Source organism: Oncorhynchus tshawytscha, linkage group LG09, assembly GCF_018296145.1.
Source record: "Oncorhynchus tshawytscha isolate Ot180627B linkage group LG09, Otsh_v2.0, whole genome shotgun sequence".
Taxonomy (NCBI): Eukaryota; Metazoa; Chordata; class Actinopteri; order Salmoniformes; family Salmonidae; genus Oncorhynchus; species Oncorhynchus tshawytscha.
This window is the reverse complement of record NC_056437.1, coordinates 20,805,814-20,824,352: the sequence shown is the minus strand read 5'-3', so window position 1 is coordinate 20,824,352 and position 18,539 is coordinate 20,805,814. Positions and strand designations below refer to the sequence as shown.

General features: G+C 47.9%; 1 protein-coding gene across 1 annotated transcript in view; it reads left to right on the top strand.

Annotated features, from left to right (window-relative positions):
• LOC112257540 (PDZ and LIM domain protein 5) overlaps positions 1-18,539 on the top strand; it is a 131,781-nt gene that overhangs the window by 69,454 nt on the left and 43,788 nt on the right. The window contains 5 exon segments of the mRNA XM_042326672.1: positions 13,717-13,750; positions 14,118-14,319; positions 14,322-14,399; positions 14,402-14,430; positions 14,433-14,650. Of these exon segments, the coding sequence (XP_042182606.1) occupies positions 13,717-13,750; positions 14,118-14,319; positions 14,322-14,399; positions 14,402-14,430; positions 14,433-14,650 (561 nt within the window).

Genomic DNA, 18,539 nt, shown 5'->3' with positions numbered 1-18,539 from the left:
CAAAGACTCAATCATGGACATTACTGACAGTTGTGGCTGCTTTGTGTGATGTATTGTTGTCTCTACCTTCTTGCCCTCTGTGCTGTTGTCTGTGCCCAATAATGTTTGTACCATGTTTTGTTCTGCTACCATGTTGTGTTGCTACCATGGTGTTGTTATGTTGTGTTGCTACCATGCTGTGTTATTGTCTTAGGTCTCTTTATGTAGTGTTGTGTTGTCTCTCTTGTTGTGATGTGTGTTTTGTCCTATATTTATATTGTGTTCATTTTTTATTTTTAATCCCAGCCCCCGCAGGAGACCTTTTGCCTTTTGGTAGGCCGTCATCGTAAATAAGAATTTGTTCTAAATTAACTGACTTGCCTAGTTAAATAAAGGTTAAATAAATACAAATATGGAAATGTCTTCCTATGGTTGAGAGAGAGCTGACAGTGAGTTCTGCAAGGAGGGTGTGGAAGGGAGCCTGAGGAAACTATGATAATCGATGTTTATTTATTGTCATGGAAATATGCAACACAGTGCAGTAAAACACAGCTCCTCCTGATAATGTGGCTGGTGCACCTGGATCCAAAACCTCAAAGAACAAAAATGTCAGATCCTCTCATGTTCTCTAAAGGGATGAGAGAGAGAGAGAGAGGGTGATGGTGAGAGAGAGGGTGATGATGAGAGAGAGAGAGAGAGAGAGAGAGAGAGAGAGAGAGAGAGAGAGAGAGAGAGAGAGAGAATAAATGTGTCAGTGTGCACAAATCATTTCACAATTTGGAACCTTACAGCTTTGGGGCTGTGTTTTGACAGTGCTGTGTGTTAGGAGCGGTTTGAAAGGCTTCAGTGTATAACCCCTGTGTTTCTCTGTCAGTTTCAATCCCAGTCTGCTCTCAGGCCTATCAGTACAGACTGGCCTCTCACTCTCTCATCAGCTCACTGTAGCTCACAACACAACACAGAGAAACAGTCAAGTGGAAATGGCATTTACCAACAGTTTCAACATATAAAATATATCAAAGCACACAGCTTGTCTTTTACCTGTCTTCATGCTGTCTGTTTGGTTCATATACACACATGCCTCTTTTCTTCTCTCTTTTTGTGCTCCCTTAGCTCAGATGTTAGTTCAATGTGAAAAAAGAGAAATACAATTTTTGAGAGAGATGAATCGAGGAGTAAACGGCAGCAATGGGACCAAATCTTTGTGTCTGTCAGTTGGCTTATACTTTACTGAGGTAGACTAGGCCTCTGTGTCTTGTCCTCTCATCTATGAAGTTAGATAGGGCCTCTGTGTCTTGTCCTCTCATCTATGAAGTTAGATAGGGCCTCTGTGTCTTGTCCTCTCATCTATGAAGTTAGATAGGGTTTCTGTGGCCTCTCTTTCAATGTACAGAATAGCTTTTGACTGGCCAATCAGCCTTTCAGTTTTGTGTGTAAATCATCTGCGACCTCCAGCGTCATGTAGCACATGTCCACCTGCTGTGCTGCTCTCTTCCGCTGGTACAGCTTGTCCACTGTCACAGTATAGTCAGGCCTGCTATTTACACAGCAGCCAGTCAGCCGTACGCTAGCTAGCAGCTCTATTAGACAGGGGGAGAAGAGAGGAAGCTCCGAACCAGACACAGACGGCCAGTGTTTCCTTGGTAGACTGAAGCTGCTGTGTGAAGGGGGTAGGGTTGAGGGGGTGAGGGAAAGGACATTATAATGTGATACGGAGCTCATGCTTTAATGCCTGGCCGTGGCCAGATGTTGAGTGGAGGAGGGAGAGGGTGAGAGGGGTCAGTCTGCTGGGGCTGTTCACTACTTTGGACATGGTCCCACTCTGAAATGAGACTCATTTAACTTGAACTGAGGAAATTATGTCTATTTCTAGAAAGAACATTTTGAGAGAGACAGTATTTTCCATACTTTTACTTTTCAGAGTTTCTCTTCTGTGGCCGTGCTTTTCCTCTTAATCTTTAAAAGTCATGTTGACCTTCTTTGAGTATTTCTGATAACATCATGTTCATATTGTTAGTTTCCAGCTGGGAGCATTCAGGCATGAGCACCATTATAAACTCCTTAATAAACCTCATAATGTATTGAGCATGTCTTATTGTGCAATAATATTCAATTATATTAAAACCATCTGTTTTTTTGCTACTTAATCTTTATTCTCCTGATAATTAACCTGGAAGTCTATGTTTCGGCCTGGAAATGTTGTATTTATTACATGTAGTTAGTTACCTGTCTCTGTTGTAAACTGTCAGGTGTAGACGGACTGATTGTGCTGTGGGACCCATATTGCATCGGAGTGGTCCAAGTTGTCTGTGTAATGGTTGCGATTGCTTCTAATGCGCTGGAAGGGAGAGTTTGTCTTATATTAAATTACAGTTACTGGCCGAGATTGGCCAAGCTGTTCCAGATGACCTTTTAGTAACATCTGCTTGTGTGTGTGTGTGTGTGTGTGTGTGAGGTCACATTGTGTCCTGGTGCTGAGAGAGCTGGGCCTTGTGTTAGCAGTCTCTCCATCACTCAGTCAGATGCCATGTGCCAGACTGTTGCTCTTGGCTCAGACAGAAAGAAAGACTGACACGGGGTAAATGCGTCAGTCTACTTTGCCCTCAGGCTCATTCTTCCAATCTCCTTGTCCTGCAGGAGTGTGTGTGTGTTCCAGTTTCCTACCAGCCTATTCATTCACAGACCTTGTTGTCTTCCAATCTCCTTATCCTGCAGGAGTGTGTGTGTGTGTTCCAGTTTCCTACCAGCCTATTCATTCACAGACCTCGTTGTCTTCCAATCTCCTTATCCTGCAGGAGTGTGTGTGTGTGTTCCAGTTTCCTACCAGCCTATTCATTCACAGACCTCGTTGTCTTCCAATCTCCTTATCCTGCAGGAGTGTGTGTGTGTGTTCCAGTTTCCTACCAGCCTATTCATTCACAGACCTCGTTGTCTTCCAATCTCCTTATCCTGCAGGAGTGTGTGTGTGTGTTCCAGTTTCCTACCAGCCTATTCATTCACAGACCTCGTTGTCTTCCAATCTCCTTATCCTGCAGGAGTGTGTGTGTGTTCCAGTTTCCTACCAGCCTATTCATTCACAGACCTCGTTGTCTTCCTATCTCTTTCTCAGCCTGTGAAAAATAAAGCACCGTACTAAACGACATTAGCTTCATGTATGTAAACAACGTGTCGTTTGAACCACACCCTTATGATTAAGCTAATGTGACCTTGATGAGCTGAGGGAGTCACAGAAGCTGAACGTCTTTCCTCTTCGAAATAGTAGTTTTCATGCTCATTAACCGTCAACATACCAAATCATTGTGACCGTTAAGGTTCTATTTAATATGAATTAAACCTCTGGCTGGAATCAAATGAGACGAAGCATCCTGATTACATTGGGTGGAATACATTGAGAGGTGGATTCCTGGACTAAATTGTGTTTATGCGAGTGGAACAGGGATGCAGGCAAGCTGAATGAGGCTCTCTATGTGAGCAGGGAGAGGACAACTAAGGGCCTTCTCTTCTGATTGCAACCATGCTCCTCTCAGCAGGGGGAAGTCATCCTTACTGACTAATGACCGGATAGACCTTTATTGTAGTTATGTGCTATATCAGCAGACAAAATTGGATCACACACCTTGAATTTAACAGGAATTTTTTTTGTGATTTGAATGGTCGTTTTTCTCAGTGACCGATTGACTTTTGAAACCTCAGTGACATGACTTTTAAGGATAGCCCTCGAGGATTTGATTCAGAAAAACACAGTTTCATATTTTCTGTGAATGTCTAGACTTCTCTGGAAAAGATCCCAATAAATCAGAACTGCATGGCTCCTTGAGTCATAACATATGTCAATGTGACAGGAAACCTGGCACCATCCCTATGGTGAAGCATAGTGTTGGCAGCATCAGGCTGTGAGGATGTTTTTCAGCGGCAGGGACTGGGAGACTAGTCAGTATCGAGGGACAGATGAACAGAGCAAAGTACAGAGAGATCCTTGATGAAAACCTGCTCCAGAGTGATCAGGACCTCAGAATGGGGCGAAGGTTCACCTTCCAACAGGACAATGACCCTAAGCACACAGCCAAGACAACTCAGGAGTGGCTTCGGGACAAGTCTCTGAATGTCCTTGAGTGGCCCAGCCAGAGCCTGGACTTGAACCCGATCCAACATCTCTGGAGAGACCTGAAAGTAGGTGTGCAGCAACACTCCCCATCCAACCTGACAGAGCTGAGGATCTGCAGAGAAGAATGGGGGAAACTCCCCAAATACAGGTGTGCCAAGCTTGTAGTGTCATACCCAAGAAGACTCGAGGCTGTAAGCACTGCCAAAGGTGCTTCAACAAAGTACCGAGTAAAGGGTCTGAATACTTATGTAAATGTGATATTTCAGAATTACATTTTTTATAAATTAGCACATATTTCTAAAAACCTGGTTTTGCTTTTTTAATATTGATAATGATTTTTTTAATGTACATTTTTTAATAAGGCTGTAACGTAACAAAATGTGGAAAAAGTCAAGGGGTCTGAATATACACTGTATATCATCAATCTGTGACGTTTGATCACATCTACTGAGGTTACTTACAGGATATGTGTATAATGAATTAATTCAGGTCCTGGACAACAGCAGGCTTACTCATTCAGAATCCTCAGAGCCTGTCTTTCAGGCCTACCCCCAGACCATACCACACTGCCATGCCACTCAGTTTCCTCAGAGCCTGTCTTTCAGGCCTACCCCCAGACCATACCACACTGCCATGCCACTCAGTTTCCTCAGAGCCTGTCTTTCAGGCCTACCCCCAGACCATACCACACTGCCATGCCACTCAGTTTCCTCAGAGCCTGTCTTTCAGGCCTACCCCAGACCATACCACACTGCCATGCCACTCAGTTTCCTCAGAGCCTGTCTTTCAGGCCTACCCCCAGACCATACCACACTGCCATGCTACTCAGTTTCCTCAGAGCCTGTCTTTCAGGCCTACCCCCAGACCATACCACACTGCCATGCCACTCAGTTTCCCCCTGTCTTTCATTCTTCCAGATGTAGCTATCCACGACCACACACACACATTCTTCCAGACACACACCACACACACACACACACACACACACACACACACACACACACACACACACACACACACACACACACAAACAGCTTAGTTTTCCTGACATTTTAGGACATTTTGGAGTGTAAAAGTCACCCTAACCATAACCCCAAAAACCCTTATTTCCCCCCCTACCTTAACGGGACATTTGGGTGAATTGTTAGGACATTGGGGTCCTTAAATGTAGGAAAACAAGTACACAAACACACACACACGCGCTCTGTCTGAACAGCACAGCCCAGCAGTGGATCTGGCTACAGAGAGAGGACAGAGGGCAGAGGGCTAAACAGATGTTCACAAGACCACCGTGGCCTGTGTTTGTTCTGTCAGCTCTGGGAACAGAGACACAGAGAACGGAGGTTGGGGGTTCCACCGTGGCCTGTGTTTGTTCTGTCAGCTCTGGGAACAGAGACACAGAGAAGGGAGGTTGGGGGTTCCACCCTGGCCTGTGTTTGTTCTGTCAGCTCTGGGAACAGAGACACAGAGAACGGAGGTTGGGGGTTCCACCCTGGCCTGTGTTTGTTCTGTCAGCTCTGGGAACAGAGACACAGAGAAGGGAGGATGGGGGTTCCACCGTGGCCTGTGTTTGTTCTGTCAGCTCTGGGAACAGAGACACAGAGAAGGGAGGATGGAGTTTCCACCCTGGAGCCTCTCTAAGGCTTACCGATGGCAGATACACAGTGTTATGGACTATATTTTGTTTGTAATTGCACAGACTGTTTGATCCATAAGCCCATCCCTATCCTGTAATGTTTGCACTTTGTAAGTGTGATGCTTTCCTCACGTGCTCATATGTACCTGGGCAAATATGCTCATATGTACCTGGGAAAATATGCTCATATGTACCTGGGAAAATATGCTCATATGTACCTGGGCAAATATGCTCATATGTACATGGGAAAATATGCTCATATGTACCTGGGAAAATATGCTCATATGTACATGGGAAAATATGCTCATATGTACATGGGCAAATATGCTCATATGTACATGGGAAAATATGCTCATATGTACCTGGGAAAATATGCTCATATGTACATGGGAAAATATGCTCATATGTACATGGGAAAATATGCTCATATGTACCTGGGAAAATATGCTCATATGTACCTGGGAAAATATGCTCATATGTACCTGGGAAAATATGCTCATATGTACCTGGGAAAATATGCTCATATGTACATGGGAAAATATGCTCATATGTACCTGGGAAAATATGCTCATATGTACATGGGAAAATGCTATGCTCATATGTACCTGGGAAAATATGCTCATATGTACCTGGGAAAATATGCTCATATGTACATGGGAAAATATGCTCATATGTACATGGGAAAATATGCTCATATGTACATGGGAAAATATGCTCATATGTACATGGGAAAATATGCTCATATGTACATGGGAAAATATGCTCATATGTACATGGGAAAATATGCTCATATGTACATGGGCAAATATGCTCATATGTACATGGGAAAATATGCTCATATGTACCTGGGAAAATATGCTCATATGTACATGGGAAAATATGCTCATATGTACATGGGAAAATATTTAGCCGCCAGTGTGGGTATAGTATTTTTCAAAATAAGAATTGCATACATATGTGGCAGGGTGGGGCTGGATACTCCCCCAGTGAGCATGCTCTTAGTCGGAAGGCTTCAACTCAGTGAGGAACAGGACCGTGAGACTGTCCTAAACCCTTCCTAATATGGAAGAATGTGACAGACAGAATGCCAGAGAACATGGGGCATGTTCTGGAAGAGACCATTCTGTTCTGCTGAGTCACTTTGGCTTAATGAGGAAGAAGGAACACATTGTCTGGCTGTCAAAGGCTGTCAAAGGCTGTCAGATGCTGTCAGATGCTGTCAGGGGCTGTCAGAGGCTGTCAGAGGCTGTCAGAGGCTGAGAACACAGTTGTTTATGATGCCAGATGAGAGGCTGGGACTGAGACTTAATGGACATTAATGAGAAAACATGAACCTGAGTCTAGACTGACTGTGTCCAGCAGACTAAGGTTTTGAAGGGTCCATGCCATGGATGAAGGACAAGAAACAGCTGGAGGAGAGAAAGAGGGATTGAGGAGGGAGAAAGAGAGGGAGGGAGAGAGGAAGGAGAAAGAGAGGGAGGGAGAGAGGAAGGAGAAAGAGAGGGAGGGAGAGAGGAAGGAGAAAGAGAGGGAGGGAGAGAGGAAGACAGAGAATAAGGAGAAAGAGAGGAAGGAGAAAGAGAGGGAGGGAGGGAAGAGAAAGAAGGGAAAGAGAGGGAGAGAGAGAGGGAGAGAGAGAAGAAGGAGAAAGGGAGGGAGGGAGAGGGAGGGAGGAAAGAGGGAGGAAGAGGAAGAGAAAGAGAGGAGGCAGAGAGGAAGGAGAAGAAAGAGGGAGGGAGAGAGGGCGAAAGAGAGAATAAGGAGAAAGAGGGAAAGAGGGAGGGAGAGAGGAAGGAGAAAGAGAGTGAGGGAGAGGGGGAGGGAAAGAAGGAGAAAGAGGGAGGGAGAGAGGAAGGAGAAAGAGAGGAAGGGAGAGAGAGAAGAAGGAGAAAGAGGGAGGGAGAGAGGAAGGAGAAAGAGAGTGAGGGAGAGAGGGAGGGAGGGAAGAAGGAGAAAGAGGGAGGGAGAGAGGAAGGAGAAAGAGAGGAAGGGAGAGAGAGAAGAAGGAGAAAGAGGGAGGGAGAGAGGAAGGAGAAAGAGAGGGAGGGAGAGAGGGCGAGAGAGAAGAAGGAGAAAGAGGGAGGGAGAGAGAGAGGAAGGAGAAAGAGAGGGAGGGAGGGAAGAAGGAGAAAGAGGGAGGGAGAGAGGAAGGAGAAAGAGAGGGAGGGAGAGAGGGCGAGAGAGAGAGTGCTTACCTTTCTTGGAATTAATCAAATCAAATCAAAGTATTTGTCACGTGCACTGAATACAACAGGTGAAATGCTTACTTACAGGCTCTAACCAATAGTGCAAAAAAAAGGTATTAGGTGAACAACAGGTGGGTAAAGAAATAAAACAACAGTAAAAAGACAGGCTATATACAGTAGCGAGGCTATAAATGTAGCGAGGCTATAAAAGTAGCGAGGCTACATACAGACACCGGTTAGTCAGGCTGATTGAGGTAGTATGTACATGTAGATATGTTTAAAGTGACTATGCATATATGATGAACAGAGAGTAGCTGTAGCGTAAAAGAGAGGTTGGCGGGTGGTGGGTGCAGATAGTCTGGGTAGCCATTTGATTACCTGTTCAGGTGTCTTATGGCTTGGGGGTAAAACCTTTGAGAAGCCTTTTGTCCTAGACTTGGCACTCCGGTACCGCTTGCCATGCGGTAGTAGAGAGAACAGTCTATGACTGGGGCGGCTGGGGTCTTTGACAATTTTTAGGTCCTTCCTCTGACACCACCTGGTGTAGAGGTCCTGGATGGCAGGAAGCTTTGCCCCAGTGATGTACTGGGCTGTACGCACTACCCTCTGTAGTGCCTTGCGGTCAGAGGCCGAGCAATTGCCTTACCAGGCAGTGATGCAGCTGTAGAACCTCTTGAGGATCTCAGGACCCATGCCAAATCTTTTTAGTTTCCTGAGAGGGAATAGGCTTGGTCTTCACGACTGTCTTGGTGTGTTTGTACCATTCAAGTTTGTTGTTCATGTGGACACCAAGGAACATGAAGCTCTCAACCTGCTACTCTACAGCCCCGTCGATGAGAATGGGGGCATGCTCGGTCCTCCTTTCCCTGTAGTCCACAACAATCTTCTTAGTCTTGGTTACGTTGAGGGAGAGGTTGTTATTCTGGCACCACCCGGCCAGGTCTCTGACTTCCTCCCTATAGGCTGTCTCGTCGTTGTCGGTTATCAGGGCTACTACTGTTGTGTCATCTGCAAAGTTAATGATGGTGTTGGACTCATGCCTGGCCATGCAGTCGTGGGTGAACAGGGAGTACAGGAGGGGACTGAGCACACACCCCTGAGTTGCTCCAGTGTTGAGGATCAGTGTGGCAGATGTGTTGCTACCTATCCTCACCACCTGGGGGCGGCCCGTCAGGAAGTCCAGGATCCAGTTGCAGAGGGAGGGGTTTAGTTCCAGGGTCCTTAGCTTAGTGATGAGCTTTGAGGGCACTATGGTGTTAAACCCTGAGCTATAGTCAATGAATAGCATTCTCACACCTCACATTATGTTTTGCATAGTTGATATGCATGTTGTTTTCCTTCATTAGGCTACATGCTCTCTGCTCCTCAGAGAGACAATATATGGAAGGAAAATACAGATAGTCCTTGTGGATAGAGAGAGTAGATCGTTTTTGGTTCACTTCCTGGTAGCCACTGTAAGTCCCATCCCTAAACAGTGTGTTTGTTTGCAGCAGTATGAACAACAGGACCACCTTTCTTTTCCTACGGAGAAAAAATTCCTGCAGCTGGTTTGATCATGAGCATAAATCTGAGGTCTTCTACACTGTTTGGGCCTGTAGCCCTGTACACAGAGATGGAGTCTCACACAGAGGAGAGATAGTGTCTTGGACTGCTGAGTGGATGGGTGGATGATTGAGTGAAAATAAGGATCCTTAGTAAATCTAGCAGGCGTTAGGGAAACAAAACAGAGTAATATAGTATTATGTTTTCCCACATGTCTCTACCACCATGCTGCTCTATGTCTGGCTGACTCTGTGGAATTGAACTATGGGCCAAATACAGACAGGCGTTGTAGTGGAGCCAGTAGCCAGTTTGATAGTGTGTCTAATCTCAATATTCACTCTATTTACAGGTTTTACTCTTGAGTTTTCCTTTACTCATCTCACCTGTTTTCTCTCCCTCCATCCCCCCTCCCCCTCCACTCTCTCTTGTTCTATCTCCTGCTCCCTCTCTGTCTTCCTCTCCCATCCCTCTACAATGTTCCTCCGTAAGGAGAGGGTTACTGTCCATAAGGAGAGAGTTACTGTCCATAAGGAGAGGGTTACTGTCCATAAGGAGAGTGTTACTGTCCATAAGGAGAGTGTTACTGTCCATAAGGAGAGAGTTACTGTCCATAAGGAGAGGGTTACTGTCCATAAGGAGAGAGTTACTGTCCATAAGGAGAGAGTTACTGTCCATAAGGAGAGAGTTACTGTCCATAAGGAGAGGGTTACTGTCCATAAGGAGAGGGTTACTGTCCATAAGGAGAGAGTTACTGTCCATAAGGAGAGGTTACTGTCCATAAGGAGAGGTTACTGTCCATAAGGAGAGGGTTACTGTCCATAAGGAGAGGGTTACTGTCCATAAGGAGAGAGTTACTGTCCAGGAGAGAGTTACTGTCCATAAGGAGAGGGTTACTGTCCATAAGGAGAGAGTTACTGTCCATAAGGAGAGGGTTACTGTCCATAAGGAGAGAGTTACTGTCCATAAGGAGAGAGTTACTGTCCATAAGGAGAGGTTACTGTCCATAAGGAGAGAGTTACTGTCCATAAGGAGAGAGTTACTGTCCATAAGGAGAGAGTTACTGTCCATAAGGAGAGAGTTACTGTCCATAAGGAGAGGGTTACTGTCCATAAGGAGAGGTTACTGTCCATAAGGAGAGAGTTACTGTCCATAAGGGTTACTGTCCATAAGGAGAGAGTTACTGTCCATAAGGAGAGGGTTACTGTCCATAAGGAGAGTTACTGTCCATAAGGAGAGAGTTACTGTCCATAAGGAGAGAGTTACTGTCCATAAGGAGAGAGTTACTGTCCATAAGGAGAGAGTTACTGTCCATAAGGAGAGTGTTACTGTCCATAAGGAGAGAGTTACTGTCCATAAGGAGAGAGTTACTGTCCATAAGGAGAGGGTTACTGTCCATAAGGAGAGAGTTACTGTCCATAAGAAGAGGGTTACTGTCCATAAGGAGAGAGTTACTGTCCATAAGGAGAGAGTTACTGTCCATAAGGAGAGAGTTACTGTCCATAAGGAGAGGGTTACTGTCCATAAGGAGAGAGTTACTGTCCATAAGGAGAGTGTTACTGTCCATAAGGAGAGAGTTACTGTCCATAAGGAGAGTGTTACTGTCCATAAGGAGAGAGTTACTGTCCATAAGGAGAGTGTTACTGTCCATAAGGAGAGTTACTGTCCATAAGGAGAGAGTTACTGTCCATAAGGAGAGGGTTACTGTCCATAAGGAGAGAGTTACTGTCCATAAGGAGAGGGTTACTGTCCATAAGGAGAGAGTTACTGTCCATAAGGAGACTGTCCATAAGGAGAGGGTTACTGTCCATAAGGAGAGGGTTACTGTCCATAAGGAGAGAGTTACTGTCCATAAGGAGAGACTGTTACTGTCCTGTCCATAAGGAGAGAGTTACTGTCCATAAGGAGAGAGTTACTGTCCATAAGGAGAGGGTTACTGTCCATAAGGAGAGAGTTACTGTCCATAAGGAGAGGGTTACTGTCCATAAGGAGAGAGTTACTGTCCATAAGGAGAGAGTTACTGTCCATTACTGTCCATAAGGAGTTACTGTCCATAAGGAGAGAGTTACTGTCCATAAGGAGAGAGTTACTGTCCATAAGGAGAGAGTTACTGTCCATAAGGAGAGAGTTACTGTCCATAAGTTACTGTCCATAAGGAGAGAGTTACTGTCCATAAGGAGAGTGTTACTGTCCATAAGGAGAGAGTTACTGTCCATAAGGAGAGAGTTACTGTCCATAAGGAGAGTGTTACTGTCCATAAGGAGAGAGTTACTGTCCATAAGGAGAGAGTTACTGTCCATAAGGAGAGTGTTACTGTCCATAAGGAGAGAGTTACTGTCCATAAGGAGAGAGTTACTGTCCATAAGTCCATAAGGAGAGAGTTACTGTCCATAAGGAGAGGTGAGAGTTACTGTCCATAAGGAGAGAGTTACTGTCCATAAGGAGAGAGTTACTGTCCATAAGGAGAGTGTTACTGTCCATAAGGAGAGAGTTACTGTCCATAAGGAGAGAGTTACTGTCCATAAGGAGAGGGTTACTGTCCATAAGGAGAGAGTTACTGTCCATAAGGAGAGGGTTACTGTCCATAAGGAGAGAGTTACTGTCCATAAGGAGAGTTACTGTCCATAAGGAGAGAGTTACTGTCCATAAGGAGAGGGTTACTGTCCATAAGGAGAGAGTTACTGTCCATAAGGAGAGTGTTACTGTCCATAAGGAGAGAGTTACTGTCCATAAGGAGGAGACTGTCCATAAGGAGAGAGTTACTGTCCATAAGGAGAGAGTTACTGTCCATAAGGAGAGAGTTACTGTCCATAAGGAGAGACTGTCCATAAGGAGAGAGTTACTGTTACTGTCCATAAGGAGAGAGTTACTGTCCATAAGGAGAGGTCCATAAGGAGAGGTTACTGTCCATAGAGAGAGTTACTGTCCATAAGGAGAGTTACTGTCCATAAGGAGAGTTACTGTCCATACTGTCCATAAGGAGAGAGTCCATAAGGAGAGAGTTACTGTCCATAAGGAGAGAGTTACTGTCCATAAGGAGACTGTCCAGTGTTACTGTCCATAAGGAGAGAGTTACTGTCCATAAGGAGAGAGTTACTGTTACTGTCCATAAGGAGAGAGTTCCACTGTCCATAAGGAGAGTTTACTGTCCATAAGGAGAGAGAGTGTTACTGTCCATAAGGAGAGAGTTACTGTCCATAAGGAGAGAGTTACTGTCCATAAGGAGAGAGTTACTGTCCATAAGGAGAGAGTTACTGTCCATAAGGAGAGAGTTACTGTCCATAAGGAGAGAGTTACTGTCCATAAGGAGAGAGTTACTGTCCATAAGGAGAGAGTTACTGTCCATAAGGAGAGGAGAGAGTGTTACTGTCCATAAGGAGAGAGTTACTGTCCATAAGGAGAGAGTTACTGTCCATAAGGAGAGTGTTACTGTCCATAAGGAGAGAGTTACTGTCCATAAGGAGAGAGTTACTGTCCATAAGGAGAGTGTTACTGTCCATAAGGAGAGAGTTACTGTCCATAAGGAGAGAGTTACTGTCCATAAGGAGAGAGTTACTGTCCATAAGGAGAGAGTTACTGTCCATAAGGAGAGGTTACTGTCCATAAGGAGAGAGTTACTGTCCATAAGGAGAGAGTTACTGTCCATAAGGAGAGGGTTACTGTCCATAAGGAGAGAGAGGTTACTGTCCATAAGGAGAGAGTTACTGTCCATAAGTTACTGTCCATAAGAGAGAGGAGAGGGTTACTGTCCATAAGGAGAGAGTTACTGTCCATAAGGAGAGAGTTACTGTCCATAAGGAGAGAGTTACTGTCCATACTGTCCATAAGGAGAGTGTTACTGTCCATAAGGAGAGAGTTACTGTCCATAAGGAGAGTGTTACTGTCCATAAGGAGAGTGTTACTGTCCATAAGGAGAGAGTTACTGTCCATAAGGAGAGAGTTACTGTCCATAAGGAGAGTGTTACTGTCCATAAGGAGAGAGTTACTGTCCATAAGGAGAGAGTTACTGTCCATAAGGAGAGAGTTACTGTTCAGTCAAGCCTGACAAATGGTTTCTTCATCCATCTGTCCCAGTATTACCTGCATGTACCATTGAGGTTTGTTGTGACACTTGGTTGTCAGGGAGACTATACAGTAGCTAGTGTTTACATAGATACACACATCTTAATAGATGGGCCATATACTGTGATGGTGTGCTGCTCCTTTACTGCCTTACCTTGTTCCTACAGAGGAAAATAAGCTTCCTCATGATGTGTTTTCTGTCTTCACAGAGCTTCCAGTGTTCCCAAGGCTGATACACCAAAGGTAAGTACACTCCAGTGAATGAATCACATATAAACAGGATGAATGGATTCTGATAATGATTATTCGTTTTTAATGGGTGTATTACCAGTTACCAGGATCATTTGTTTGAGCCTGCTCATTGTGACCTTCTGAGACAATGTTACAGCACGTTGTGATTGGCTGTTATGAGCATTATGCAACACTATATGCTGCTGACAGCTCTGAGGCACATACCATACTGCTGGGGAGCATTTCCCTGTAGGAGTTTTCTGTAGGAGGTTGCTGTGTGGTTTGCTGGGTGAGTTTTCTGTATGAGTTTGCTGTATGAGTTTGCTGTGTGGTTTGCAGTGTGTGAGTGTCGTGCATGTGTGTCCTCACCTCCCTATAGGACGAGCCACTGGAGATCATTAAGCCTGTGCCAATCACCCATCCAGCTCCGCCCTTCACCAGCCCCTCCCCCCAACCCGGTGCTGCCTACAACAAGACGGCCCGCCCCTTTGGCGGGGGCAGCAATGTGGGTGCAGTCACTTCCTCCCTGACCGCCCCAAAGGTGGCCTCCATCCCCTCTGCATCGTCTGCTTTCACCCCCGCCGCCCCTCCTCCCAGCAGCCCCAGCCTCCCTTCCCACTAGCTAGCCGCTCCCGCTCCCCAGCCCCACCTAGCTCGGCCCCACCCCCAGACCCGGCTCTGGCCGTTCCCCTTCACCACCCCCTCCTCCACTCCCTCCTCTTCTTCCTCATCCTCCCCGGCCAGAGTGACAGCCCCCTCCTCCAATCCCGGTGCTCCGCAGTCCTCTTGCTATAACACGCCAATAAACCTGTACTCCAATGCCAATGCCTGTGAGGTGGCCATAGGACAGAGGCGGGGCCTGTTGGAAGCCCAGGGTGTGGTGGTCGACCAGATCAAAGAACAGTTTAATGGGTGAGTGGCACCTCCTCTCACCTCTTCTCCTCTTCTCTTACTTTCTTTATCTAACCAAACCCCTCGTATTCTCCTCTCCCCTCTCCTGTTACTTTCTTTATCTAACCAAACCCCTCATATTCTCCTCTCTCCTCTCCTGTTACTTTCTTTATCTAACCAAACCCCTCATGTTCTCCTCTCTCCTCTCCTGTTACTTTCTTTATCTAACCAAACCCCTCATATTCTCCTCTCTCCTCTCCTGTTACTTTCTTTATCTAACCAAACCCCTCATATTCTCCTCTCTCCTCTCCTGTTACTTTCTTTATCTAACCAAACCCCTCATGTTCTCCTCTCTCCTCTCCTGTTACTTTCTTTATCTAACCAAACCCCTCATGTTCTCCTTTTGCTTCCTTTCACTTTCCAAGAAGATCAACTGTGGGTAGGTAGGTGTTATGAAGTTATTACCATGGACCATTTGACTGTTTAGCTGAAAAGACCAACATGGCTGTGTTAGGTACGACTACCTGGACTGGTGTGGTGCAGCAGGAAGGCTGTAATGGGAAGTGGACATGTTTCTGTCCCACATCCCATAAATCCTGTGTGTTGTGGTCAGGTTTCCAGAGAGATGTAGTTCACGTCGCTGCCTGTCTGGATGATGTTTGAGGCCACAAGTAGCTATTAACCAACCATGTAATAACAACAGACTACCTGAGAGAGGACATACTTTGTTGTAAATCTTCCATCAGTTTCTCCTACATAGTCTACTTAGCTGTTTGTAGAGCAACTAGGATGATGCTGATACCCCAACTCTGTAAACAGCCATATTGAGTGCAGCAGCACATCTTGTCCCAGTATGTTGAAGGGGACTGGAAACAGAAAAAAAGGCAGTAGCAACCCAACCCAACCCAGCCTAACTCAACCCAGCCTAACTCAACCCAGCCTAACTCAACCCAACCCAACCCAGCCTAACTCAACCCAGCCTAACTCAACCCAGCCTAACTCAACCCAGCCTAACTCAACCCAGCCTAACTCAACCCAGCCTAACTCAACCCAGCCTAACTCAACCCAACCCAACCCAGCCTAACTCAACCCAGCCTAACTCAACCCAGCCTAACTCAACCCAACCCAACCCAGCCTAACTCAACCCAGCCTAACTCAACCCAGCCTAACTCAACCCAACCCAACCCAGCCTAACTCAACCCAGCCTAACTCAACCCAGCCTAACTCAACTCAACCCAACCCAACCCAACCCAGCCTAACTCAACCCAGCCCATCCCAGCCCAGCCTAACTCAACCCAACCCAACCCAACCCAGCCCATCCCAGCCCAGCCTAACTCAACCCAACCCATCCCAGCCCAGCCTAACTCAACCCAACCCATCCCAACCCAGCCTAACTCAACCCAACCCAACCCAACCCAACCCAACCCAGCCTAACTCAACCCAGCCCATCCCAGCCCAGCCTAACTCAACCCAACCCAACCCAACCCAGCCCATCCCAGCCCAGCCTAACTCAACCCAACCCAACCCAACCCAGCCTAACTCAACCCAGCCCATCCCAGCCCAGCCTAACTCAACCCAACCCAACCCAACCCAGCCTAACTCAACCCAGCCTAACTCAACCCAGCCTAACTCAACCCAACCCAACCCAACCCAGCCTAACTCAACCCAGCCCATCCCAGCCCAGCCTAACTCAACCCAACCCAACCCAACCCAGCCCATCCCAGCCCAGCCTAACTCAACCCAACCCAACCCAGCCTAACTCAACCCAGCCCATCCCAGCCCAGCCTAACTCAACCCAACCCAACCCAACCCAGCCTAACTCAACCCAGCCCATCCCAGCCCAGCCTAACTCAACCCAACCCAACCCAACCCAGCCCATCCCAGCCTAACTCAACCCAACCCAGCCCAGCCTAACCCAGCCTAACCCAGCCCATCCTAACCCAACCCATCCTAACCCAACCCAGCCTAACCCAACCCAGCCTAACCCAACCCAGCCCAGCCTAACCCAGCCCATCCTAACCCAACCCATCCTAACCCAACCCATCCTAACCCAACCCAACCTAACTCAACCCAGCCCATCCTAACCCAACCCATCCTAACCCAGCCTAACTCAACCCAGCCCAGCCTAACCCAACCCAACCCAGCCTAACCCAACCCAACCCAACCCAGCCTAACCCAACCCAACCCAACCCAGCCTAACCCAACCCAACCTAACCCAACCCAGCCTAACTCAACCCAACCCAACCCAGCCCATCCTAACTCAACCCAACCCAACCCAACCCAGCCTAACTCAACCCAGCCTAACCCAACCCAGCCTAACTCAACCCAACCCAGCCCATCCTAACTCAACCCAACCCAACCCAACCCAGCCTAACTCAACCCAGCCTAACCCAACCCAGCCTAACTCAACCCAGCCCATCCTAACCCAACCCAGCCTAACCCAGCCCAGCCCAGCCCATCCTAACCCAACCCAACCCAGCCCATCCTAACTCAACCCAACCCAACCCAACCCAGCCTAACTCAACCCAGCCTAACCCAACCCAGCCTAACTCAACCCAACCCAACCCAGCCCATCCTAACGCAACCCAACCCAACCCAACCCAGCCTAACTCAACCCAGCCTAACCCAACCCAGCCTAACCCAACCCAGCCCATCCTAACCCAACCCAGCCTAACCCAGCCCAGCCCAGCCCATCCTAACCCAACCCAACCCAGCCCAACCTAACCCAACCCAGCCCAGCCCAGCCTAACCCAGCCCAACCTAACCCAACCCAGCCCAGCCCAGCCTAACCCAACCCAACCCAGCCCAACCTAACCCAACCCAGCCCAGCCCAGCCTAACCCAACCCAACCCAACCCAGCCCAGCCCAGCCCAGCCCATCCTAACCCAGCCCATCCTAACCCAACCCAGCCTAACCCAACCCAGCCCAGCCCAGCCTAACCCAGCCCATCCTAACCCAACCCAGCCTAACCCAACCCAGCCCAGCCTAACCCAGCCCAACCCAGCCTAACCCAACCCAGCCTAGCCCAGCCTATCCCAGCCCAGCCTAACCCAGACCATCCTAACCCAACCCAGCCTATCCCAGCCCAGCCTATCCCAGCCCAGCCTAACCCAGACCATCCTAACCCAACCCAGCCCAGCCTAACCCAACCCAACCCAGCCTAATCCAGCCCAGCCTAACCCAGGCCAGCCTAACCCAGCCCATCCTAACCCAACCCAGCCTATCCCAGCCCAGCCTAACCCAGCCCAGCCTATCCCAGCCCAGCCTAACCCAGCCCATCCTAACCCAACCCAGCCTATCCCAGCCCAGCCTAACCCAACCCAGCCCAGCCTAACCCAGCCCAGCCCAACCCAGCCTAACCCAACCCAGCCCATCCTAACCCAGCCTATCCCAGCCCAGCCTAACCCAGACCATCATAACCCAACTCAGCCCAGCCCAGCCTAACCCAACCCAGCCTAACCCAGCCCAGCCTAACCCAACCCAGCCCAGCCTAACCCAGCCCATCCTAACCCAACCCAGCCTATCCCAGCCCAGCCCAACCCAACCCAGCCTAACCCAGCCCAGTCTAACCCAGCCCAGCCTAACCCAGCCCATCCTAACCCAACCCAGCCCAGCCCAGCCCATCCTAACCCAACCCAGCCCCGCTTAACCCAGCCCAGCCTAACCCAACCCAGCCTAACCCAACCCAGCCCAGCCCATCCTAACCCAGCCCAAACCATCCTAACCCAACCCAGCCCAGCCTAACCCAACCCAGCGCATCCTAACCCAGCCTAACCCAACCCAGCCCAGCTTAGCCCAACCCAGCATATCCCAACCCAGCCCATCCTAACCCAACCCAGCCCAGCCTAACCCAACCCAGCCCAGCATAGACCAACCAAGCCCAGCGTAGTCCAACCCAGCCTAGTTCAAA